The sequence below is a fragment of the Crinia signifera genome, chromosome 1 (assembly GCF_055691185.1).
Source record: "Crinia signifera chromosome 1, ASM5569118v1, whole genome shotgun sequence".
Classification (NCBI taxonomy): domain Eukaryota; kingdom Metazoa; phylum Chordata; class Amphibia; order Anura; family Myobatrachidae; genus Crinia; species Crinia signifera.
Genome location: NC_139217.1, coordinates 156,237,859 through 156,265,582, shown reverse-complemented (window position 1 = coordinate 156,265,582; position 27,724 = coordinate 156,237,859). Strand labels below are relative to the sequence as shown.

The 27,724-nt window shown below is 40.4% G+C and overlaps 1 protein-coding gene across 1 annotated transcript; it reads left to right on the top strand.

The window, feature by feature from the left end:
* The first annotated feature begins 345 nt into the window (after positions 1-345).
* On the top strand, positions 346-19,514 carry DUSP4 (dual specificity phosphatase 4). Its single transcript, XM_083175000.1, has 4 exons — positions 346-1,127; positions 13,085-13,221; positions 14,051-14,270; positions 15,170-19,514. The coding sequence occupies exons 1-4, from the start codon at positions 386-388 to the stop codon at positions 15,544-15,546; spliced, it is 1,476 nt and encodes a 491-aa protein (XP_083031126.1). The 5' UTR covers positions 346-385; the 3' UTR covers positions 15,547-19,514.
* The last annotated feature ends 8,210 nt before the right edge of the window (positions 19,515-27,724 follow it).

The window sequence follows — 27,724 nt, the reverse complement described above, 5'->3', positions numbered from 1 at the left end:
AACACAAGTATAGAATAATAAGATGGGCACTGAAGACACCGCGAGGAGGGGAGGAAGGAAGGGGCATTCATACAATGTACACCAGATAAGACAAAGAGACTGTCATGTGTACACAAAGAAATAAACAATAAGCCTGTCCCAATCATGCAAATGCGTCACCTACCTGTGTAAATAATACATATAGAAATATACCTGAAACTCATCAATGTGTCAGTGTATGTATGTGTCTGTATGTATATATATATATATATATATATATATATATATACACACACACACACACAGACACACACACACACACACCCCGCCCCCCCATGTATAGAATTACAGCTGCGGGTATCTCGCACACAGGCAGCACATAGCCTCTCATTAGTAAGATATAGGGATGGGGGGGTGTAGTAGTAGTAGTAGAGGGCAGGATGTGTACAGGCTGACCTCCCCAAACTCCCCTCCCCCTCTCCATTCTCTGTCTCACGTTCTCCCTCCCTCCTACAGCAGCGGCACACCACAGACTAGAGAGAGCCAGCAGCAACGCTGTGACAAGTGCAGGGCGGAGAGAGCCAGCGTGCAGCAGCAGCAGCAGAGCCCTCACCCCGCTCACCCGCCGCTTGGGGTACAGACAGCCGCCCGCCTGGCATCGCTACACAGAGTGCAGGTCGCTGTCCCCGGCCACTGCTACACACCCGCGCCGTGTACTATGCTGATGACAATGGACGAGCTGAGGGAGATGGATTGCAGCGTACTGAAGAGGCTGCTGAAGAGGGAAGGGATGCCCGCCAGGAGCGGCAGCAGCAGCGTGGGTATCGGTGGCAGCTGCCTGCTCCTGGACTGTAGACCGTTCCTGGCGCACAGCGCAGGCTTCATCCTGGGCTCGGTCAACGTCCGCTGCAACACCATCGTCAGGCGCAGGGCCAAGGGCTCGGTGAGCCTGGAGCAGATCCTGCCTGCGGGGAGTGCGGGAGAGCTGGAGGTGCTGAACCGACTGCGCTCCGGGATGTACTCGGCGGTCATTGTGTATGACGAGCGGAGCCCCAGAGCCGAATGCCTGCGGGAGGACAGCACCGTGTCACTGGTGGTGCAGGCTCTGCGGAGGGACACTGACAGCACTGACATCTGCCTGCTGAAAGGTATGTGCTTGCTGGTGTGCGGGGGGGCTGCTGCGGGTGTGCGGTGGGGGGCTGCTGCTGCGGGTGTACGGGGGGCTTAGCGCACATCACTGGATGTCAGGCTGGCCAATACTAAATAAGTACATGTCAATAGGCGCTTCTCATTCACAAACGTGACGGCTTCTTTGTCCTGGAGCCGCCTGCTGCCATGGTTAGAGCAGGGTACTGTGTGTACGTGCTCGGTGTGTGCTGTCCTTTAGCTGTATTACCCATCACTTTCCTACCTGTGTACTCAGGCTTGGCTACCCTGGCTGTCACCATAACAGGGGGGGGGTTGTTGTTGGGTTATTGCCATCTGACAGGCCCTTCCCCTGCTGCTGGTATCCCTGTGGGTGGGCACAGTACACAGGGTACCAGTTTCCACTACAAAGTGTTTATTCTTGGTACCCTACATAACATCTTTTTTATAGAATTTACATGGGATTTGTGAGCGTTGTGTTGTTGCTAAGCTATGAATACATGGTCAAGCCATGTTAATAGAAGATAATATTATCATTGTTTTATTTAATTTTTTTGACGACAGATAATCTCTTGACCCATTTAGTGTGCTGCCCCTGTATATATGCATGTGTGTAAAATTGTATATTAGGCCATAGGCATGACCCCTTTACAATTATTTACACTTTTATAGTGTACACTGGTTTAAAAAAATTTCCTCATCAGTTGCGTTTTTTACATTTATTTTTATAATATATATTTTCTTTTATGTATAACGTACCACAGTGTATATGTGTATATATATATATATATGGGTTCCGACAGTCGGGATCCCGACAGTCATTAGCATGACGTCGGGATCCCGACAGTCATTAGCATGACGTCGGGATCCCGACTGGCCAGGCTCAGACAGCATGGCGGGCTCGCTGCGCTCGCCACCTATTCTATTCTCCTCTATGGGGATCGTGGACCCCCACGAGGGAGAAATGACCTCCTGGCTGTCGGGAACCCGTCTGTCGGTGTTTTAACAGTCGGGATCCCCACGTCGGGTAAATGACTGTCGGGATCCCGAACTGTCAGGACCCCGTCCTGCACCTCCTACCTATCTATCTATCTATCTATATAAAAAATCTCTATAGCCGATCAATATGAAGCAACATAGAGATTATAGAAGATGGCACCTATACAAATTGTGACACAAATTGTACCTTCTTATTAATAGTGATTAAACGGTTGCCCAAATGTATTTCCTATGACACAAAATGTCCTCTAAGGCATATTTTTAGAATAAAGGGGTCTAAAAATGGCTCCAATAATCTCCCATTTCTAGAAGCGTATCAGTGTGTCTGTTACCTATAGCAGAATATCTGTGTGCCGTGTTCTACATGTGTATTTTAAAAAGAACCTGTGATGTGTCCTGTTCATTGTCTGACATTAGTCATAGCACATCATTGTACTTTTGTTTATTTATGGTTTGGTTTTATAGTACAGAACAATATCCACATTGCGTAGAAGTGACCTAATTAGCTCGTTTTATTTATATTTTTAACATAATAAAATGAGTTTGTTTTCAAAATAAATACAGGAAATAAGTGGTTTTTGCGTTCTGTAGGATTTGCTTAACAAAATTGATTTGGCGCCTTGGGGAATTGCAAATATACAGAGTAGTACATGACCTCTAATTTGCTTAAATGCACATATATGTTCTCTCTAGCCTAGAGCTTTTGACTATTCATGTGTCATGATGGAATATATATTTACAAGATGGAAAAGTCAGATCCTGTATTCTAACACCAATAGTTTTACATAAACAATGAGTGATACTGTTTTCCTAACTGTTTAAAATGGCGTTGTAGGAACCCTGAGGTTGGGGGCACATTTTTCCCTCCATAAATATTATGTATTGTGTCCATCACAATTATTATTGTAGACTACTGAACAGAAATAACTGGAATGTTGTTTGTAAAGGGAAAAATGGTTGTATTTTGATACTGGAGAATTGTCTGACAGGGTGCTGAGAAAATTCATTATATTCCTGCCTTGTATTTGTGTGCTGTTGCTGTAATTTACTCAAACATGGCAGAATTCTGTTTGAAAGTATGGTCATTTCTTTCCAGATCTTCCATAATCGTACATCAGCTGCTTGTAGGTTCTAAACGAAAACAACAGATAATTGTAGTGATACCTGTTTATCATGATGCATAATATAGAATTAACTACAATGTAATTTGCTAAATATAAGCTAAACATCACCAGTGGTCCTTAAATCCTTTATAAACAGAAATACATACATTAGTCCCTGTAACAATGGATTTCTGTGCATTTTATGCATTACAGAAGAGATAGTGTTTGCATTGGTGGCAATTCTGTCCAGATCCCAGTCATTGCATTCATGATTCTATGACGATAACAGTAATTCTCATTCATGGTTTTTATTCATGTACAGAAACCACAAAGCACATAACTGACCTCCCACATGTACTTCCATTAATAAAAAATCTAGATTTCTGCATCCACACCACCCACCCATTCTAAGGCTTGGTTATGTAGCCTACATTCTTGTGATTTCTCTTTCTTTTGTTGCTTCTGAGTAAGCATTAACAGCACTTGACTCTGAAACCCCCCTTCCGTGTACCCTGCTATTATTCAATGAAAATAAGCCAGAATCATTGCCTACTTGACAATCCAGAAAACCCTTGATGTCAACCAGTCTCTTGTTATTGTAAAATCCGTTGTACATTAAGACTTTGTGCTTTTCTTTCCTAATTTTTCTGTTAAGGAACAGATTTCTATAAATCATGGTCAATATTTAGTTGCATGGCTTTTTAAGTATTTATTGGGGACATAATTTAGTGCAAAAAACAATACAGATGTAGTTCAATAAAAATAATAATTTTTATTTCCAGAAGACTGATTTCTCACAATGAGCTACTCCTCCATCTTTACTTAAAAAATTGGGACAGTGTGAACACAAGAATGCTTTATATATACTCCCTCCTAGTGACATTTGAGAACATTACAACTTCTGTATTTATACCTTCTCCAGTAATGTACAGTTGAGTAAATCTGTAGTAAGATAGACTGGGTGTAGTGTGTAAACAGTATATTTGCAAAAATACAATCTTGTATTCAGCACCAATATACATCACACTTACTGGTACAATAACCCCCCCCCCCCCTTATTTAAGCACCTACTGCATTTGGCATTGGATGTTTTAATATTTAATTAAACTATCTCTGCAATGTACGAAACCCACAATGACAGCGGTAATGATAACCATGCTCCCTGCAAGTTTTATCTCTAGCAATTGAAGGAGTACTCATGTTTCTGAAAGGCGCCCCGCCTGCGAATCTCACACTGCGTTTGCGCACAGTTACAGTTTCCGGAATCTGAGCCAACGCCACATAGAGGCTGTGGGAGCGGGATTGGCTACTGCGCCACCATAGCCCTAACATGGGCGGGCTCTGAAAGGCTTCGCTTTTCAGAGTTCAGTACATAGATAATAATGGGGACTGCGAACTGCAGTGCTAATAAGCCTTCTGCAGGTGATTTCTTCATTATGTTATTAGTACATAGCAGGAATACATAAAAATATGCACAAACTGCTATTTCTACATAATTTTGTGTAAAAAATAAATAGGCCCCTTATAGGCAGCTATTCGCTTCCATTATCTAAGTGTGTCTCTTCCATTACACCTGGTATGCGTTATTATCCTGGCAACATGAAACTGTTTACATGTTATCTTAGTTTACTGAGAAGTGTGGAAAACCTGTCCGAGCCTTGCTTTTTCTGCTGCTCAAAAGTGGATTGTGTAGCATTAGCTGCCATTGTAAAATAAACATACTGGGCCTGTGACTAAAACTTGGGCATTATATGCAATTTAATATATTTTTTATCGTGCCTGATCTACCATCTAAAGTGATGATATTCAATTGATCTTTTTTTTTTGCATATCGTCTCATTATGTGATGGGCATGACGCAAAAAGTGCGGTTTCAGAGCTCAGATGGGTGACCTTTTTTTGCCACGGGTGTAGCAAACTGAAATGATCTTAGCGTGTCCGTTGGCAGAAACAGTTGAATACTGCCAGTGGGCATGCGTGGGTCCAAAAACGGGTGGAAACAATTAAATTCTGTCCTGTAAGACGTTTGCTTTTTTAAAATTTTAGTGTTTGCTTGGTTAATGTATTTTGTAAGGTGCTGCCGACCCCTTGTTGCACCATATAAATAAGGCATGATAATACTTGGCTGTCCTTTTTTGATTTTCTTTAATAACTTAATTCTGCATTGATAAGATATTATGGGGCTACTACCAGTGATGTTGATGAGTGTTATGAGAATTTAACCACTTCCTTAACAGTCTCCCCCTTTCTGCACACATTCCATTCATTTTTTTTAAATTTAGATTGGTATTCAAGGCAGCAATGTTATGTCCTAGCTATTAACCTAGGAGGAGGGCGGGGGTAGAACGCTGTTTCGGACAAAGATGAACTGCGCTTGTTTTAACTAACCAATTTAAAGGCTATGTCCACTTTCATACACATTACGCTTGTTACATATGTTTATTCCAATCGTATATCCCCCCCTTACACAGTCACACATTTTTAAATCTAGTTTGTGTGGCCTTCACTGCAGTGGCCAATGTAATCCTAGACACCTTGGTGAGTGTCATAGATGGAAGACTGTTTATTGCTACTATTGGATGAATTCATGTAACTATTGAAGGAGTTATAGTTTGTTGCCACAACTGTGGAACACATTACTGTAATGTTACTGTAGTATTTTAAATACAAACCAAAAAAACAGTTGCTGAGAGAAATGTCAACTTCTACCAACAGATACAGGGGCAGAGGAATCATTGTGACGCCATATAAATAAAGGATTATGATGATAAATGATGACATTGACCACATCAACATGCTTGGCATGACATCAGTTACTGTATGTATTAATTATGTCGACTGATGAAATGTCAATATTCATGTTCATTCTAGCACCCTGCATCTTCCAATACCTGTGCAGTTCATATTCCCTACCTGGTATGTCGCTCTCAGCTGTAGGCTTCTAGCACAGGGTGGTCTGTATTTCAGCACTGATTTGCAGACCATACCTGTGTTAAAAGCACCACAGCATAGAGCGACACCCCAGGCAGGGAAGAGGAACTGCACAGGTTTTGAAAGATGCGCTGTGCAAGAAGGAACATTAAATATGATGAGAATGTTAACAAAACATTCCTGGTAGTGTAGTGGTGACTTACATGGTCAGACAGCGCCAGACGTGTCTTCTGGGTCTGGCGATGTTGAGGAATTGTAGCTGATCCTGCAGCACTTCTCTTGCGGAATATCACTTACCCCCCTCCAATGCCTAATGCTAACTTGTCGACACTGAGAACGTGTCAACATTCTGCAGATGCCAACATGATAAGTGTTGACATCATAACTCTCAACATTACTCTCAATGAATACATTGCTAACAAAACATAAATTCACTCATTTATGCAAATATTTTGTTACAGATCTCTATTAAAGGGTGATTTATCCAATAGTAATAATTCACTTCCCTGAGTTTAATATATAATTTGTCTCTCTTTTACTTGAGAGGGATTTACAAGAAAACAGCTACTTGTAGGTAGAAATAGCTGTTTTGCTCTTTAAGTCCTCACTCACACGTTTTAATAACATGTTTGATACATATTCTCTCTCTCCTTTGCTTTAGCAGAAGACTCACAATAACATGTTACCCCCATGTCTACCCCAGCCAAAATCCGGACTGTTCAAGTGCCTGACAGTCGTGAGCCTGACCAACAGGGGCTATTCTCCCTCGTGGGGGTCTGCGACCACCTTAAAGAGGGTGAACAGAACCTGTTTGAAAACCGCCAGAGGCTTTTTGCGCTTCCCTCCCTGTCAGGATTCCAATGTTGGTATACTGACCGTCGGCGAGTCATACCGAACCCGTAAACAGATTAGCACTCTGAGGCAGATGTAATATCCTTCTTGTTTGTGCGACCATTCAGCTGTCATTGGTATGAGCATTTGTTGGCAGTTGCTCAAAACATTGAAATAGTAGTTACAAATGTTTCCATCTTTATTAACAAATGTTGTTTGTTAAACTGCTGTATTTTTTTATACTTTGTGGTGTATAAGGAAAACAGCCTGATTCATCGAAAAAACCCGTGAATCAGGAGCATTGAATACTGCCCGTAGACTTAAATACTTTGCCACTAGAAAATATAAACCAAAAGAAAAAATGACTACAGCAAAATGTTCCTTCTGGAATGAATAAAAACTTTGAGTCCTGTAAATATTAAATCCAGACGTAACATTTTATTATAGTGATATTTTTTTATAGTGTATATTTTCTATCAAAAAACTATTCAAAGGCCCCCATACACCTGCGCGAGGTATCAGATGCAGCCTTGCATGCGATACCTCCGCAACTCCTCCAGGCAGTTACGATTGTATACGATACATCATGTGCAGTACTTTTGGAACGATGTATCGTATGCAGCACCATTCACTGTCCAAGAATATGATGTATTCTTGTAGCAGACTTGACAATCTCTGGATCCAATCCGATGCGCACGGGACCACGTATCATATCGGAAGTAAATGAAATACAATATGACACTATTCACACGATTTATCGGCACGATGGGTTGATATTGTGTGAATAAGGGCCATATCAAACTAGTGTATGGGGGCATTAAGACTTGGACAACATAACAACCCCCCCTGCAGTCTTGGGTGCCTGTACCTGGCGAACAGTCTGTTCGTTGTGGCAGCACGCACCTGGCGTATGCACATGCTCAGAAATGCGGCTGCGCATACGCCAAACGTCAGACCCCTGCGAACAGATCAGAGTAAGGTAGAAATGTGTATGCTTTTTGGCACCATTACAGCTTAGGGAACTGTGTGTATTCGTGATACATCACATGAATGTGATTGCAAATTAAACATGCTGTAGGAACTATCAGAAGTCACAAGCATTCTTCTTTCAGTTTATTACATATTTATCTCCCCCCTGCAACATTTAATGTAAATGAGCCCAAGGTTGAGCGACTCCTTTTTCATGCCAAATCTAATAAGATTACTTAGTGCTAAATACAGGATTGATTGCACACCTACAATTACATAACCTTTTTATTTTCCAAATGCATATCTTCACATATTCCTGTTTCCCAGTGTGTCTGTTAACTCCTACAACTGCTTCCTGTTGCCAGAGAAACCGATCTATGGAATGCTTTTTTCATTGATATTCATGGCAAAGCTGTGCATGAAAATATGAATCATTTCAGTGATAGAGATAAGATAGCTGCTCCCTGCTGCAGGCCCACTGATGTTATCTCCTGAACGTGGGAAGTTTGTCTGTTTGCAACCTGGGTCCATTCAGAAAATTGTGTGCCACCCTTGGGAAATTAAAGAAGGGCAGCTGCTTCGTTTCCTTCCTGAGCTTGTGTTCCCAGTTGTAGATGAGGTGTTAATCTTACCTCCCACTCAGATTTTCCTTGTGGCTCATTCACAAATATGTGCACAGTTCTGTATGGCTAGTTTATTTGTAGCCAAAGTTGTGTGTGTGTGTGTGTGTAATAAATGAATATTATATAATATATATATATATATATATATATATATATATATATATATATTACACATACACACATTAGTAAGCCTGCTGGAAGAAAAAGCTTCAAAAGCTAGTTGCCCCTGTGAGAGAGAAAGCGTTGTAGTTTCACTCGCTGCCAACAGATGGCAGTGTTTCAGAGACACACGGACACTAAACTTATATATATATATATATATATATATATATATATTTTTATTATTATTTATTTACAGTTTATTCTATAGCGCAGCATATTCGGTTGCACTTTACAATTGGAAACAACAGTGATAAAACAAACTGGGTAGATACGATACAAACCGACATTGAGGTTGGAGGGCCCTGCTCGCCCGCTTATATATACACACACACACACACACACACGGTGTACAGTTTGGCAGATTCGGTATGGCTGATGTATAGTTAATTGTCTAGTGCAGATGCAATATTTTATATTTTAGTAAACAATAAAGAGATCAGATTTTTGGCAACATAAACAAAGTTGAAGGCGTCACTATAGAAATATTTCTCTACTTGGTTCTAATACATTTTGGAGAAGAACCCCCTTTTGTCAAAATAGCAGAAAAGGTGGTTCTCAGCACTTGTCATTGTCCTCCTGTATTGTAGAGAGGACACAAGCATACATACAGCTACTGTATTATACTTTTTTTTTTAAAATAGAAGCACATTCTCCAAGCCGTGCCTTACTAAAGAGATTCAGACTAGTACAAGAAGAGCTCTGCATTGGAAATAGAATTCTGTTTAAGAGCTTTAAATAGTATGTTATCTAGTGTTATCAACATTTCCACTTTACTCCAACGTTCTTGTGGCCATCAGCAGTACACATGAACTGCTCTAAAAAAGGGGAAGCATTATTTTTGCCTGTAACCCAACCCTCTTGGATTATAAACCTTTGTCTTTGTTATGTTTTCTCTATGCATAATACGGTGCTGTATCATGTTTAATATTTAGTGGCTTTTATAGCTATGTATACTTCTGTTTTTCTATACAAATCCACAGCTTATAAGCGAAGATCGTGAAATTTTATATACGAACGTGGCGAGGCAGCTAAAAAAATGTGAAATTTAAATTATTTACTGTTAATTTTTAATTAAAAACCAATGCGCTTCGTACCCTTACATTTGTTAGTAGGAGGCACATATATTGGTACCTCCCAAACAAATTGAAATGTCACAAATTGCAAAAATAATATAAAGAAAATACCCGTGACACAGAATATACCCGTGACACAGAATATGTGTCACGGGTATATTCTTTCTATTATTTTAAACCAAATTACAGGGGAAGCACTGCCTCCCTGACTGCATGTCCCTGCATTGTGGGGACTTCCAGCATAGGGTAGGGCCTCGGACGGAGCATTTTGTTCATGCTCTTAATGTTTATTATCGAAGAGAGCTTTAGCAGGCTTTGCCAGCATTCCCAGCTCTCTGACTATACCAAATTACGCTTTGTGATCGGAGGTTGTAATGTACACAAACTTGGTTTGTTCCCAAAACCTGTACAGGTTGAGTATCCCGTATCCAAAATGCTCGGGACCAGGAGAATTTTGGATAACGGATTATTCCGTATTTCGGAATATTTTAATATTTCAATGATGTATTTTGAAGTATCTTGCATTTATGCTGTATAAACACATAATATACACACAAATATATTTTATTACCACATAAAATACACACAAATATATTTTAATTGTTCAAAAAACAAGGTTTCAAAACGTGAAACAAAATGTGTGTACTATCTCAGCACTGAATTTGAATGCCAAGCAATCATTGTCTTGCACATATATAGTGCCAGTTACATATCATGTCCCCAGTGATGCTGTTACAAATGTCCCCAGTGAGTTTCTAGCAAAAAAAATTTTTTTTCACTTTCTGGAATGTCCGTATTTCGGAATAATTCGGATAACGGATATTCGGATACGGGATACTCGACCTGTATTACTTCAGAAATGATTTTCACAATGTTATTTATACTTTGTGTTTAAAAAACAAAACATTCTTAAAATTCCAGGCAAGGCCAGGTCCTCCAGCTAGTGGTAATATGTTTATGTGCCATAACAGTTATGCTGTGTACACATGGTGAGATTCCCTTGCTATTCGACTTAAGTTTTGGGTGCTATGCAATCTTTGCTATCTCTGTACTTTTTACATACACTTCATACAATCTGCTTTAGATTTGCACTATATAGTCACTGTTGCACTGTCTATCTGGGTTTCGATTTGTGCTGTCACAGGAGCACGCATCGGGATCGCAAGGTAAAAAATCGGTGCAATTTGCATGCGATCTGCATACAATCCCCATGTGATTTTGACTATATAGTCAAAATCTCATGCTGATTGTACCCGTGTGTACACACCATTACCGATTTATAACAATGACAATTAGGGGGATATTCAATCTCCGTCGAGCATCTCCCGTGGGGGAGATGCTCGACGGGCCCTATTCAATGCTGTCTTCCCCGACAGCATTGAACAGGGTTTCCTGCCAGAACGAGCCCGACATCTCTAGCTGTCGGGCTCGTTCTGCCGAGAACAGCCGGGAAGTGACGAGCTGCCGGCTGCAGCTCGTCACTTCCCGGCCGCAACTCGCGGCCACGCCCCCTTCTCGCCCCGCTGCAGGCGGGACATTGAATCCCGCCTGCGTGGTCTCGGTCGAGCTGACCGAGAACGGGACTGGGTCACGGCAGGCGAGCAAGCTCGCCTGCCGTGACCTGAAGATTGAATATCCCCCTATGTATGTCTATTCAAAAAGTATGACTTTTTTGTAGGTAACAAGGATAGACTACAAAAAAGGTAGCATTTTAAATGATAGGTTAGTGAATATCAGAGAGGTTCTTTGTAATGCAGCTATTTTTTTGGCAAGCTATTGTATGAGTACTATGTTTCAGGACAGCTGAATAATTCTTTGAATTGTCCTTATTTTGTATAAATATCCAGTTACTGCAAGTTCTCCATGAAAAATACTATTCTAGTTATTTGTCGTACTGTAATAAATAATGTTACCTAATGCGGGGGTGTGTGTGTGTGTGTGTGTGTGTGTGTGTGTGTGTGTGTGTGCGCTTAGGGGATTCTAAACGGCAAGGAAGGACTGGGATACAGTTACTGATCACCACACTTAAATAAAAAGAGGCTGCATATTTGCAGAAACATTTTATGAACTTTGTAGTGCTGGCTTTTCTGCCAGACATGTAGAAGAATGTATCTTTGTAGACCCGTTGGATGTATCAAGCTTCAAAAAGTGATAAAGTGGAGTTAAAAACAACCAGCCAATCAGCTCCTACCTGTCAGGTTACATGCTGGGTTTGAAAAATGACAGGTAGGATCTGATTGGCAGTTTATCACTCTCCGGTTTATCACTTTTTGAAGCCTGATCCATCTGACCGTAAGGGAGATATTTACAAAGGTGAGAGTTCTATTTCACCTGGGCAACCAATACAATGCTATCTGTTATCTTCTAGAATGTGCTAAATTAATAAGAAGTAGATTCTGATTGGTTGCCCATAGCAACATCCCATGTGGAAAAGCACTGTAGTTCTATTGAAGATGGGATGTTGCTATGGGCAACCAATCAGAATCTACTCATTTACTTATCACCTTTTAGAAGATAACTAGAATCTGATTGGTTGCCCATAGCAACATCCCATTTGATTAGTTTAGTAATCATCAGGTCTGAAAAAGTATTTTTTTTTGTGCAACTTTTACCCAATGTTTTAACAATATTCTATTTAATTAGATCACCACCTTTTTTTAAAAAAAAATTCACAAAAACACATAGATACAAGTGAAACTGTAGGGCTTCACATATCCTATTCAGTGTGATAACTTTTTGACCAATAAAATTGGTGGTCATTATCGTGCTATCCAATCATAGGCAAAAAATGACATGGGATCATTCCATAACACATAAGATCCGGGATATGTTCCCAAGATCCAAATTTTATTACAGCTCCGAAGGCAACAAATGCATAACCCCTCCCCCATAAATGCTGCATATCAGGGCTAATTACGTAGCTCCAGCTGAATCCAATAGCTGTGGTAAATTACCAAAGCTTATTGGATAGCCTCCTTTCATAAGCAAGTTAACCGTAAACTGTCATTATGTGATTTCATTATTAAATGGTATGGGTGGGATGTTTTTACGGTATATGTTAGGATCAGGCTGTAGTCCTATAAATAATTGTATTAATTCATGGATATTTAAGAGAAGTTATATTTGTATTCATGTATTTTATTAATATTCATTTAGTTTTTTTACTCTATGCATAATAATGGCTAAACGATTTAAAAAACACATAAGCTTATTGAAGTATGTATGTGATTCAAAACTTATATAATCTTTTTTACCATTATTCTTCATAGGAGGCTATGAAAGATTTCACTCCGAGTACCCAGAATTCTGTGCAAAAACAAAATCCATAAACAGTATTACTCTGCCTGCTAGTACAGAACCGGCGGAGATGGGCTGCAGCTCATGTACAACTCCATTGCATGATCAGGTAACAAAAACAGCAATACTATTATATCTGCATCTCTATATATATATGTGTGTGTGTGTGTGTGTGTGTGTATGTATATGTATGTAAATATCACTTACCTCCTCCGATAATGTTTGACTTCTAAAATATCGCATTGCCCTCTACAGCATGTAATTTTTTGCTATACAGGTCAGAAAAAAATGGTAATAAAACCTTAAAGGCTTTACCCTATATAAAGCCATCTGGGAATGGCGGTACATAAAGAAAATCCTTATTTAATGCAGTATTCAGTGGATCTTGTCCAAGTGGACTCTGCTTCTGGCTGTAACTCCTCCCACTCGCTCTCCACATTTGGTAATTACACTGCCACTGTGTCCTATAGTTTCATTACACCGTTTTGTCCTGAATTCATAATGCTTCTGCATCTCCCAGGCTGGGATTCCACAGAGGAGTGTGTGTTTGGTTAGCAGTATGAATTCATGTCAGCCAAGTGCCTGGAAGAGATATTGGGGCATGCACGCAACAGGTAGTCTTTTCAGACAACCAAAAACACTGCCTGCTAGGACTTAGCACGGACAGCATGTTAATGAATGTTGAGCAACTCGACATCCTTTCCAGAATATATTGTGCTTATTGCTGACCTCTGTATGATATAGCTTGTTCAATGGAAGCCATCTATGTTGTCAGAACAAATACACAGGGTAAGGAGTTAGTTGAGGATTTAATATTTTCATATTGTAAGGGAAAACATGTGGACTATCTGTTTACTTAGAAATCAGACATTTCATTGATATAAGCCACTTATAGTGTCCTTCATATCTAAATACAATTGTTTTGTGTTTTGGAACAGGGTGGTCCAGTGGAGATCCTTCCCTTCCTCTACCTCGGAAGTGCTTATCATGCTGCTCGGAAAGACATGTTGGAGGCCTTGGGTATCAGCGCCTTACTGAACGTATCTTCCGACTGCCCAAACCACTTTGAAGGTCACTTTCAGTATAAATGTATACCAGTGGAAGACAACCATAAAGCTGATATCAGCTCCTGGTTCATGGAAGCAATAGAATATGTAGGTGAGTGTGATCACAGTGTACATGCTGCCTGCCTCTTTATGCCGGTGCATTTAGACCACAAGTCTGTATGACTTATTCTAACAACAATTAGCTGTCGTGATTCTTCACGTAAGGGTCTGTGTAGTTTGTACGGAACTTGTATTGGGATTGGTAAGAAAATAGTCCAGTATTAAATTAGCTGTAACCAGATTTCTGCTAAATTAGTATTTAGATGTCTGCTAAATTGGCTGTAATGTAAAAGATAACAAATGTAGATTATGCTGTAATTTTAATTTAGAAATGTAAAGCTTGCATGATAAATCTTTATTTGGTCTATCTGGCACTGGCTGACATACAGCGTATGATAATTACTCTATGCCTTTGCCTTCCTTTTTGCATATTAATGAATATGCTTAATTAGTGGGCAAAACCTTTTGGGAGATCACAAGTTAGATGCTATGTGAAGCTGCTGTCACTGATATGCTGTAATGTGCTATACATCAGTGGTTCTCAAACTCTGTCCTCAAGGACCCCACACAGTTCACGTTTTCCAGGTCTCCACACAGAATCGTAAGTGAAGTAATTGGCTCCACCTGTGATCTTTTAAAATGTGCCAGTGAATAATAAGTACACCTGTGTAGGACCGAGGTTGAGAACCACTGCTATACATGACCACACATTAAGCTAGTACTATAATGTTTTTGCTTTCAGCACAGTGTAATAAAGTGAGTGATGGATAAGGATTATGGATGGGTGTAGGAAGCCAGTGGTTTCAGTATTTGCACATCATTTGATTGCTGGCTGGGTAAAAAAAAAAAAAAAAGACCATTCATGGAAATGATTGTCATTAGCAGTTGGCGGTTGGGACAATTTTGTCAGAGTAATTTCTATACACTTCTTTCTTTTTTGTTTCTTTAAAGATTCAATCAAGGAGAATAATGGACGTGTGCTTGTACATTGCCAAGCTGGGATCTCTCGTTCAGCAACCATCTGTTTGGCCTATCTGATGATGAAGAAAAGGGTGAAGTTGGAAGAGGCCTTTGAGTTTGTTAAGCAACGTAGAAGCATCATTTCTCCTAACTTTAGCTTTATGGGACAGCTGTTGCAATTTGAATCTCAGGTCTTGACCACTTCCTGTGCGACAGAGGCTGCTAGCCCTTCTGCCACCCTTTTGGAGCGCAGCAAAAATTCTTCATCACCCACATCTCCTTTCGTATTCAGCTTTCCTGTATCAGTAGCAGCACCAAGCAGCCTTCCTTATCTCCACAGTCCCATCACAACGTCGCCCAGTTGCTAAACGTGAACAGAATAGAATGAACTTACTGACTTTTAACCGGCTTTGGCCACTTTAGGTCCAAAAGACCTTTTATATTGACTGAACTTTCATTGAGGATAAAGTAAATCCTGAAATAACTGAGCATTGGTGAACCCTACAAGCAATAATAATTGAGCAGTTTTCCATCTCCAAAGCCATTTGAGCTTTAGTGTTTGATTTTATTTGAATGTTTTATTTTGATTTTCCTTCTATAAATATATATTATTTTTTATAAATATTTATATCGTAACATTGATATTTCATGTTCAACTTGTATTTATTATTATTATTATTATTATTAATAATAAAAAAAGTGGCTTCAGGGCAGCTTTTTGCTTTAAAGCAAATAAAGTTTGGGAATTTTTTTGTTTTTAATTTTCCCAAAGTGCCTACTTTTAATTATTGATATATAGATTTTTTTGGTTTTGATTTGAATTTGGAATTTAAATTATTTTAAATTTCCTTCAAAGTTCTGTCCTCCAAAGTATCAAAATGCAATAAGGGATAAAGCAACATTTCTGAAACATTATTTCTATATAATCTAACCAAGAGCACAACAATAGACTTTGGCATTATCCATCATTGCTAGAAGTTCTTTATGTACCACTATAGTATTTCATACTTCTAATGCAAAATGATTCTTAAATGTATCTATGTTTATACTTTAATCTGATCAATCAATGGATATTTGTTGGGTTTAAAATTTGCCACTGGATGTGGTGTTCTAATTAAATAAGCTTACAATATATATTTATTTTAACTACGTAGTTAATCTTTACGAGAGCTGTAAAACCTCTGATTGCTAGATAGAAAGACTCTTACACCACGGCGGTGAGACTCCCGAGAGCATCATTCCTCGCCTAGTTAAGATATTGTAGTCCTTAGCAGAAATCTCAGTATTAGGAAGATGTTAGGGTTGTATTACATTTTAATGGTGGGGAAAGTGGTCTTTAAATTCAGTATTTTCGTGCCAGAATTTGCAATCTGCTGTCAAAGGGGTACATTTACTAAAGTTTCCAAAAATTTAAAATAGGTGATGTCACTCATAGCAACCAATTAGAATATGACTCATTTTCCAGAATGCAATAGAGGAATGATAAAAAATAATCTTCTTGGGTGCGATGGTCAACACCCCCTATTTTATTTTTTAGAAACTTTACTAAATGTTCGGCCTCAATCACCCCTACTTACATAACATAGGAACATGGCTCTTCAAGGCATTTTCATGCCTTGATATGATCTGCTTTCACTTTTTTTTTTTTTGTTTCAATGCAAGTTTATAGTTGATAATGGTTGTGGAGAACTTTAATTTGTAATTTGATAACCAATACATTTTCTTGCTTGCTTGGAATTGCATGAGCTGACCCTTGACTTTATTGTTCATACACCTGGGTGGTAAATGTTATTTAGTAGGCCATTTTTTATATTTATTTTTTTATTTTAGTCTGAAGCAACTCCTGTGGAGAGTCATAGGGTGGACTAGTCTGTCTTAGCACATTGTTATGATTTAACAGATGTATCACTTGATGCAAGCTTGAATTTGCATTGATGATGTATGAATTACCATAAATTGCATTGTGATTTCACTGGAAAGTGCTACTGACACTGTCCCTATTTCAGGCTGCTTACCGAGCGATTGAGATGCCGCTTGGCTGCATACCCTGCTTCTCTCAAAAGTTTGGTAATCTCCCTCATGAATGATCTGTTGACAACTTTACCAAGGAAAGAAGATGAAAATTATTCAGTTTTAACCAGAAATTGAAATATGCCCAAATGTCCCTTATAAAATGTGCTTGCTTCAGTGTACCATTGGAGGAACTTAAAATGATCTGATATTTCTCACAAAAGGCCAGTCTTCCATTCTTTATCGATGAATTTTAGTTTAATTTTGAAAGTGTATTCTATTCATTAAGCTATTAGTTCCACCACAGTCTTTTCCTACGAATCTTATAATGTACATTGAGCCACAACCTAATCACTCACTTTGTTTTCTAGACCTATTTCACATATTTCTTTACGATAACTAGTAGATGAGCTCCTGCCTTACTGTTATTCGCACAGTATTGCAGTGTGAATGTTAATATTCAATAGGAGCAATTAACTTTTGCTGAGGATATCCAGACATAACATTTTAAAATGTTACTGATGCAGGAACAGACTAAGGCTGCTTTCTGGCCCTGACATTTCGTGCACACATTAGAGGGGGCGTGGCCACCGCTCATGGGGACGTGCCATGTGCCCGCTACAGGGGGCATGGCCACTGCTCATGGGGCGTACTAAGAGTCTGTGGGCTGGCCTGGTGGAACACCCCCATTTTTCTTCAATACACGCACGTCAGGTGAGGATGTGGGCAAATAAAAAGCCAAAAGGCTGCGCTGTGTGCTGCCATCTCATCTTTCTCTGTGCCTAGGCTGTCTCACCTGGCCATCGGCCCTTCTTGCATTTGCTAGAAATGCCAGATGGCCAGTCTGACCCTGTACAGATGTCAGTCCTTCATCAAAACACTGTGATTTCACAAATACAAGTTGAGAACAAACCACACAGAGATCCGGTCTTTTGGCAGTTGACTGTCACATTCAGATTACAATATCTGTGGTCGGTAACACCCTTGTTTGTGCATTTTTATTTCAAAATTGTTGTTATCAGTGTTTAGAACACACATCTATATTAGCCTGATAAAGAGTCTGACTTTTTCTGCTCACATTACTTCGGTTTCAGGATGAAACTAATATGTTTGTTTGGAAAAAATCATAAATAAAAATAGCTAATCGTTTATAGTTTTTGTGTGTAGTTCCGTTATAAATGGCACATGCCAGCCTTTCGCAGTATGTTTTGAAATGATTTGAAAATGATTTGCTTTATTAGTTTAGAGTCCAGTATATATAGAGTATCTCTTTACAAATTACCTATAGGTGAGTAGTTTTTATCTTTTAAATAGCAACTCATCCATTCGCACAGGACCTGCCCAGTGGACCTTACAGTCACACATAATTTCTGCCTAAGGGTGTTATTCAGGCTGCGCAGATATTTCCGACAGGTGGACATATTGGCAGTCGCCTATTCAGACCTGCTGTTTTTGACGACATTGAAAGCTGTCAGTTTCTAATGTGGATTATCGAATCCGCTGCCATATTCCAACAACCCACGGCCATTTTGGCCGATCTGCAGACTTTCCGATGCTCAACTCTATTAACCTACAAACATATGTTTGTACTCTGGAAGTGAACTGATGAATATTTCCAACTTCTTTCAATTGATAAAACAATGATCAAATCACATAGGTTAACGCACTATGCTGGCACTAATTACTTAACTATGACTACATTTTGTCCCTGTCTATTTCCAATCGAAGTGAGATGGTAAGGCCAATTAAAAAAATAAATTAAAAAAATAGAAAAATAAAAAATCTGTTGGTGATTGAACATCACTGTTCTAAGTTACATCACTGTTCTAAGTTTCTCTACTTATGTCAAAGTTAAAAGGACACATTTGTTATACTTTTTTCATGCTGCTGAAACCCCCAAGAGATCCCAATTACTAGACATATTTCACTACTTTTGCCACTGAAAACCAAATGGAAGCATGAAGCTAAGTATCTATACTTATGGTCACTATATGGATGTTCATTTTGTTTTCACTACAAATTTTAATAATTAAAGAGAGATTTATGCACCCTGTCATATTGAATATGTGTGCTGGCACTTCACTGGCATTTAATAAAAGGAGTGTGTGGTATGGTTAGTCTTTACTACTGGAAGTGTGACTATGAAATCATTGCAATAGTGTATTTCTAAACTTTAATGTAAATATTCTGTCCTTTTAAGTGGTCTATTTTATTATGTATCAGGGCAGCTGTATGTTGTATATATGTTTTTTCTGATATTTAAAACATTTTTAATTTATTGCTTGAAAGATTGTTTTGAAGAAAAATAAAACAATGATAAAATTTATGAGAATCTGACTCTTTCGTCAATACATGTGAAAGTTTGATTATGGTAAAATGTTACTTTGCTAAACACATGCTGCAAATCAATTTTCTATTTCTGCTGTAAGAGTTTGCCATTTTACTTTGCTAAAGAAGACTGTGCATACGGATATGGTATAACTTACCGACAGTCGAGATTCCGATGGTTGTTTTTCCGACATCGGAATCACAATTGTCAGAAGCCAGACAAGGGGAAGAGCGCATACAAGCCCCCTTGTGGGCTCCCTGTGCTCCCCACCTATTCTATTCTCCCTTTATGGGTGTCGCGGACCCCCAAAAGGAAAAATAGCCTGTGTAAGTCGGAATTCCGACTGTTGGGCTACTGTCAGGCGGGATTCCGATGTCGAAGAAACGACTGTCGGAATCCCAACTGTTGGTGACTCATCCGGCACAAGTGTCTTTATACGGTTTTATCATGTTACTTTTATGTGCCTTTGCCAAGGCTTCATAATTGATTTTAATTTCTAAAAAAAAAAAAGACACCCTTTTTCAGGAGGGTTTCATACAATTTTTCAATATCTGAAAATAGTCCAAAAACTTATTTACCACAATATTTAGGTTTTTCAACTGCTTACCCAGATCCAGACCCAGATCTAATAGTGGTCTAATAGAAAATAAATCTCACCGTGTGTATGCACCATTAGTCCTGGGAAAGCACCTATTGATAGCATTTAATTAGGACTGCAACATTTCAATCTTCTACTTGGTTGATGAAGAATCTCTCATGTGACCTAGTGGGAGATGTATCAAGACATTAAGAAAAAGAAAGTACCACCCAATAAGCTGTTAACTGTCATTTTTTAAATATAACCTGTAAAATATCAGTTAGAAGCCAATTGGCTGATACTTGATCTCTCCTTTGAATGGTATTTTGTATCTCTTTTTTTAATGGTTTGAGAAGTGTTGAATTGAAATTTGCAGTTGGTTATTGCCCAGTAAATTTATTTCTTGGATTAATTTTACAAAACACAGACCTAGACCAGAGGTTCCCAAACTTGGTCCTCAAGGTACCCTTACCGCTCCAGGATTTGTGGATAACCATGCTTGGGCCTTGGTGATGTCATGAGTACTTCAGTTAATTTGATGTACCCATATGTGCTCATCCATGGATAGCCTTAAAAACTGAACTGTTAGGGAGCCTTGAGGAACACATTTGGGAACCACTGGAATAGACACAGTAAGAATTAGTCTTAATATACTGTACGACAGTGTGCATAATCCACAACTAAGCTCATCCATCGAGGGGTGCCAAGCCTATGAAGCACCTATTTAAAGAAAACTAGTACTTTTTTTTTTTTTTTTTTTTTAATTGTGGTAAAATTTAAGATCATCATGATCAGGGTATTGGTGCTTCATTTTGGGTTAGGGGGAGGTAGTAGAACATATTTAGGCAAATACCTAAATAACAAATATATATGGTATAAACTCTATTTTGGGAACTTATACATACAACCAATATGTACTTGCTTGCTTATTCATTCACCTAACTCCCAACTCCAGCTTACAATCAGATTCCAGACTGCAAGCACACCAATGTATCATGCGCTGTCACATTTCTGGCAGAAGCCAATCTGCTGTTATTGACATAACTTGGTACATGCACAAAATGATATTACACAGTTGTATCATAAAACTGCAGATATAATGGTTGTATCCATTCGTTCTAACCGGGAGATCTGCCGAATTATACAATACACGTTATAGAAACCAGAACAATATACCTTGAGCCATTGATGAAATGAATGAAAATGATTGTGGCAGTGAGGGTTATATTCTGTGTAAGCCAGGATGAGCTGTTTGTGCCCAGCCCCCTCCCATCTCTCTCAGGGCATTCACGCACTGCTTACCCACAGCCAGCAGATGTGAAATTATGTAACAGAAATAAGAATCAAGGCTATTTCATAACTGAGCACTCTGATGACAAATGCTGTGCTTTAGGATTGCAAACAAGCTTATACATTATGTCACTGGGCCAGGAAGTTGTTGACACAATTTATGTCTGCAACTGTTTTGCTTCTAGAAAACGTACCTTTCTGTTCAGGGGCGTATTAATAGAGGGGGCCCGTGTGCAGTATTCATCCAGGGCCCCTTCTTTGTAGCAGGCAGAGATAGTGACCATGAATAGGCGGTGGCTAAGGGTTTAACTACCATAAGTGCAAGGGGTGCAGCTGCTATGGGGCCCAGAGCTGAAGGGGGCCCATCTTTTCTGTCTAAGTAGTATATATTACATACATTTATCCCCATCAGTTGCTAAATAGGGGGCCCATACAAACTTTTGCTATGGGGCCTATGAATATCTAGTTACACCCCTGTAGGTGGCTTCTAGGCAAATGGCATGGCGGCAATTTTCCATACTGTGCATACATACACTTCAGCATGGCCCATTCCATTAGGTACAAAATGCTGTGTTCCTGACTTCCTTGCCAGTGGCAGTTGCAGAAGTGGGACTGCAGCACAATACAAACTTCAAATATCGAATAGGGGAGCTCCACCCACTGCCAGCGAATGCCGTCCTGCGATGTGTTGCAGTGGGTGGGTGGCAGTTGCTGTGACTAGATATGCCAGTGTTTCTCTGAGAGGTATGGCTAATAATGATACAGATAGTGGCAGGGGTTGAAGGCAGTAGGATTTGGTGGATGGTGGAAAATTAACATCCAATGCTATTTTAACAAGTTGAAGTTAATGCTTTTCACATAACCAATAACGCCACAAAAATACTACTCACCAATGGATGCTGTGATATTGGCAATTTATGCTTGACTGTAGCACCACAAGCCTTTCCCATCACCACATGTTTTCATACCTACTACCGCCGTTGTTCACCCTCCCGCCTGTTGAAAACATCTCTTTTCTATAATTATTAATTGTATAAGCAGATAGGTACTTGTTTAGTTTCACGGCGGCACTTCCCAGCAGATGGTATGTACATCGCATGAAAATATTGCATGCGATTAGCATACAATGATCTGCGATGCGATTTAACACACCCCCACTATCCACATCAGCCCGAAGCGTGGCGAGCACAGTGTAATCCGCGAGGGGATGCGGTACGCATACTCCCGACCTGTTCATACCCCCACTATCCACATCGGCATGAAGTTGATTTTATAAAGTGTGGCGAGCCACCGAGCCCGAAGCGTGGCGAGCGTCCGCTTAAAACGAGCCCAAAGCGTGGCGAGGGGCCACGGAATACATGTCAATTAATCCATGTCCTCTCGCTGCGCTTGCCACGCTTCGGGCTCGATTTACGCGTCCCCTCACGGGGCTCGCCTCACTTAATAAAATCAACTCCGCGCCGACATGGATAGTGGGGTATGAACAGGTCAAGAGGACACTTAATGCATCCGCTCGCCACGCTCCTGGCTGACGTGGATAGTGGGGGTGTGCTAAATCGCATCGCGGATCGAATCGTATGCAAATCGCGTGCGATCTGCTTGGAAGTGCCGCCATGAAACTAAACAAGTACCAGATATTCTGTAAAGTTGTACATTGGCATATTTCATTTATCGGAATATTGTGTTCGAAAGAAATGCCAGTCTGACACATTTTATATGGAAGATGTAACTAAACACTTATAATATATCAGACACCTTTATACAGATTTCTGAATTATTCCCTCTTTTAATTAACCAGGGTAATTGACGAATGTAAAAAGCTTGTAACGCATGTCTTAAGCCCTGTACACACGGGGGAGATATATTGCTCAGCCATATATGGCTGAGCATACAAACAAGATTACAGAACCACTAGCGCTCCTTCCTGTTCACAATGGGTGTAAATGGAATCGATATTCCAGTCAGGTATAAATCCCACGATTTCTGAACCTGAAACAATATAAATTGCCTCCAAACACCCTCAATAGAAGAGGTGTGTGGTGAATGGAGACAGTTCAAACAAATTTGGTGCAATACGTCTGATATCCAAAAGATATCCGGAAGCAGCGGAAGTCCACAGTGGGGGATCCAACACACTTAACGCGTTTCGGACACTTAGGTCCTTCGTCAGAAGGACCTAAGTGTCCGAAACGCGTTAAGTGTGTTGGATCCCCCACTGTGTTGGATCCCCCACTGTGGACTTCCGCTGCTTCCGCTGCTATCTTCCCGTCGTGGTCGAGGTGTCCTGAGCCGGCTATCGGACCCTTTCCACCCTACACCGTATTACATCATTGGTGGTGAGAAGAACTTTCACGGGACATTAGCCCAGCAGTTGTTGCCTTGTGGGATTTGTTTTACATGCCTGATTACCTCATTTGTTTGTGAGTGTTTTTATACCCAATAAATTGTTCACTCTTTTGGATATCAGACGTATTGCACCAAATTTGTTTGAACTGTCTCCATTCACCACACACCTCTTCTATTGAGGGTGTTTGGAGGCAATTTATATTGTTTCAGGTTCAGAAATCGTGGGATTTATACCTGACTGGAATATCGATTCCATTTACACCCATTGTGAACAGGAAAAAGCGCTAGTGTAATCTTGTTTGTATATTCTGTATTTTTTGGTGGTGGTTGTCAAAACACTATCGTTACAGTAACCCAGCCGCACACCTTTTGTATTTGCGCTTGGATCCTTAAATCCACCCTTTTCCAGATTATATATGGCTGAGCATTATATTGCTCAGTTTCTCCTTTTCATCAGCGACCAGAGTTGGTCGCTGATGAAAAAGAAACTGCCGGGGGAGCCCGGCAGTGGTAATCAGCTGGTCGCAGGAACATGTTCCTGCGACCAGCGACCACTACAGGGGTAAAAACGGGAGCGCGCACCCGGCGATATATCGCCGGTGCACACTCCCATCGTGGGCAATATGGTCGCTTAGCAACCATATTTCCCACGATATTATACAAAATCGCCCCCGTGTGTATGCACCTTTAGAGGTAAGGGAAAACTCTTGGTCCTAGCTAGTATGAATGCAGTATGTTCCAAGTAGTATGGGGGAATTGTACTAAGATGGGAGTTTTATAATACATGGGATGTTGCTATGGTTAACCAATCAGAGTCTACTTCTTATTTAGCACCTTCTAGAAGATAAAAGTATATGATTGGTTGCCCATAGCAACATCCCATGTGAAATAGAACTCCCATCTTAGTACATTTCCTCCATTTATCACAGTAAATTTTCGACTATATCCCCCCAAAACAGGCAGCTGCAAATATTAAGTCCCGTCCCCCCTGACGTATATCTGAAGGAGGGGTATGCAGCCCCATGCACCAGAGGTTTCTATGGTGGATGCAATCCCATCCGATTTACCAATTAACTTCTCCCAGAACCTCTTCGCAGAAGTGGAAGCTTTGTACAGTGGTTAGGCTGACTGCGCATGTGCAGCTCCCACCAGAACACATTGCAAGAATGGGCTCCTTTTGGGTGGGTGCCCATTCATACATGCTGCCGATGGGGTCGCATATTGCAATACCATCCTGGGTGTTAAGATCCCACCCAGATCGCATTGAATATATGATCCATGATAAATGGTCTACAAAGTCGCCTAATTGGTTAGTGGACCACAACATTCAGTTGGCATAGCCTTTGCGCAGTGCGTGTACAGGGGGGATGCTGGACAGACGTCTTGTTTTTTTTATTTGGTAATTGGGTCCAGAACTTGGGCTTAAACAGTCATAACCAGTATCAGCTAAGGAGGTGGGGCTGCATTACATTTCAATAGGGGAGCCATGCCAACTGCCATTCCAAACTGACTCACTGGCTGTATGTACATCTCTCTTATTTGAATTTTAAACTGTGCTAGTTATTTTATTGCTTAAAATGGTCCTAGAGCAGTTAATGGAACTCCTCTCTGGCACGGTCACTCGCCACCACTACCGGTGGGTGTGCTACTTACCCATTTAGCGGCATCTCTCCTTGTGCTGGAGGTTGTTGGTCTCGGCAGGGGTCCAGTTGCAATGGCCTGCAGACGTTTTGTAGTTTGGTTTCTGATCAGCAACAGGAGGCCGGCGCCGCCAACTTGAATATGGGCAAAAGTGCCATTGGCCAGTCTTCACTTCTTTCCTGTGCTTCCTGAGTCTCAGCCTATGGGAGGTTAGTGCTGGCTTTATATAGAGCTGTCAGTCCAAAGTGTCTCTTCATCTGTGCACTACCTGGAGCCTGCAGATATCCCTGGGCCTATGCTGGTCACTCTGCTCAGCCTGCTACAGCTTGTTTCCTAATGTGTCAAATTCTCGCAAACCTGCTGATGACATCTTCACTCCTGTCTGTTAGTACCATCTGCACAAGTGGATGACCCAGTGCTACCTCTGTCCTTTTTGGCTCCTTCCCCTGCATCATTCTTCAAGACATCAGGATTCAGCTAAGTCCAAGATATCATTGTTGTTTCAAAGTTCAAGTATTTCAGAGACTGTCATTATTTTTTCTAAGTCCAATCTATCATGGTTATAGTTCTAAAGGTGCCCACAGACGCATCAATTATCGAATGCGTTTTGTACTTTTTAAGCACAAATTGCATCTTATGTACAATTATCGGGTGGTGTTTATGGGCTTGTGCGATGCGATGCGCGTTCCCGGGAGCCCGATATTGTATGTCTAAAAAAGTACGTGCTGCACGTACTTTTTAGACTACATCTGAAATGTAACATTACAAACATGGGTTCATCACATCACATCGCATGCATCCAAGTGCACATCTCATAGCAAGCTGGAAGAAAAATTGTATAGAACCATTGTACAGACAAAAACGCATAGCACAGTACAATTGTAGTGTCTGTGGGCACCTTAAGTTGCTGATGTTTCTAAAGGTGCCCATACAAGGTGCAATGAACTCCGTGCTTTTAGTACTAGATTGCATTGTATCTAGTAAAAAAAAGCATACAATGTGCTACAGTACTGTGCTTTTTGTACTAGATATGATGCAATCTAGTACTAAAAGCACAGACTGAACAGACTTTATGTGCTGTGCGATTGGATGTGCACGGTGCGCGTATCTCATCGCACTGCCCTGTCGCACTGTGTATGGGCACCTTAAGAAGTTATTGTTGTTGTCATTCTTTAAAAAAGTCTTTGTTTATATTATTCAAAGTCTAAAAAGATTGTGTTTTTCAAGTTGGCTTGTAATCTTTATGAACAAGAATTAATTAAAGAAGAGGGGAAAGATATATGCGAATAATCACATATATCCAGAGAGCGCCACACAATTGGGAATAATACATTTTTTTTAATTTATTTATATATAAATGCATACAGTATAAAACGATACCACTGGTACAGACTTATAAATAGACAATAAAGGAAAAAAAGGGATTCGGTTTGAAATCCCGATGGTTAAAATCCCGAATGGGTCATAAAACCAACAGGGACAAAATCCCGACATTTAAAATAAAGACAAGGACAAAATCATGACATTCAAAATCCCGACAAGGTCAAAATACCGACATATAGAATGTACAGGTGAAACAGTCAACATGAACTTTTGGTCGACAGGTCGCGAGGTCGACATGGGGTTTTTCACTGTTTTTTGACCCGAATGTCAACACAGTCGACATGGACACAGTTGGAAGTCAACTGCAGCCCCTCGCATCCCTCGCGATGCTTCGGGCACGGTGCCTCGCTGCGCTCGGCACACTATTTTATTGTCCCACCACGCCCTAGTGGATGGTAGGGCATGAAATACCGCCTGTCTGTACAAGTCGGGTGAAAAAACAGTGAAAGAACCCATGTCAACCTCGCGACCTGTCGACCCAAAGTCATCTTCACTGTTTCACCTGTACATTCTATATGTCGGTATTTTGACCTTGTCGGGATTTTAAATGTCAGGATTTTGTCCTTGTCGGGATTTTAAATGTACGTCTGTTTGCATTACTCCTACTACACCACCGATTCCATCAAACACTACAGTTGTGACAATCTCCACAATAGCTTGCAACTCTATATAGAACAATTTTTCCCGGAGCAGCGTCCCCTTTATCCTGAAGAATTTTTTACACCATTTTAAGCCTCAGTTGTACTCAGCTTGTCCGGACAGCACATACTAAAGGGGTTCTACACCCTACTTGAGGGCACCGGAGCAAGAGATCCCTGAGGGGATGACATGAGTGCCCGTATACAGAAACCGAAACAGAAACAATATATATATAGTAGTGCAAACTACATTTAGATGATTTTTTTTCATCACAGACTAAGTTCACTTGAAACTAAAAATGGTACTTGTTTCCTAGCACGGCGCATATCTC

Coding starts and splice junctions, on each gene's coding strand:
- DUSP4 (XM_083175000.1), top strand. CDS start 386: ATGGGGGGGTGTAGTAGTAGTAGTAGAGGGCAGGATGTGTACAGGCTG. Junction 1,128..13,084: donor TGACATCTGCCTGCTGAAAG/GTATGTGCTTGC, acceptor TATTCTTCATAG/GAGGCTATGAAAGATTTCAC. Junction 13,222..14,050: donor CAACTCCATTGCATGATCAG/GTAACAAAAACA, acceptor GTTTTGGAACAG/GGTGGTCCAGTGGAGATCCT.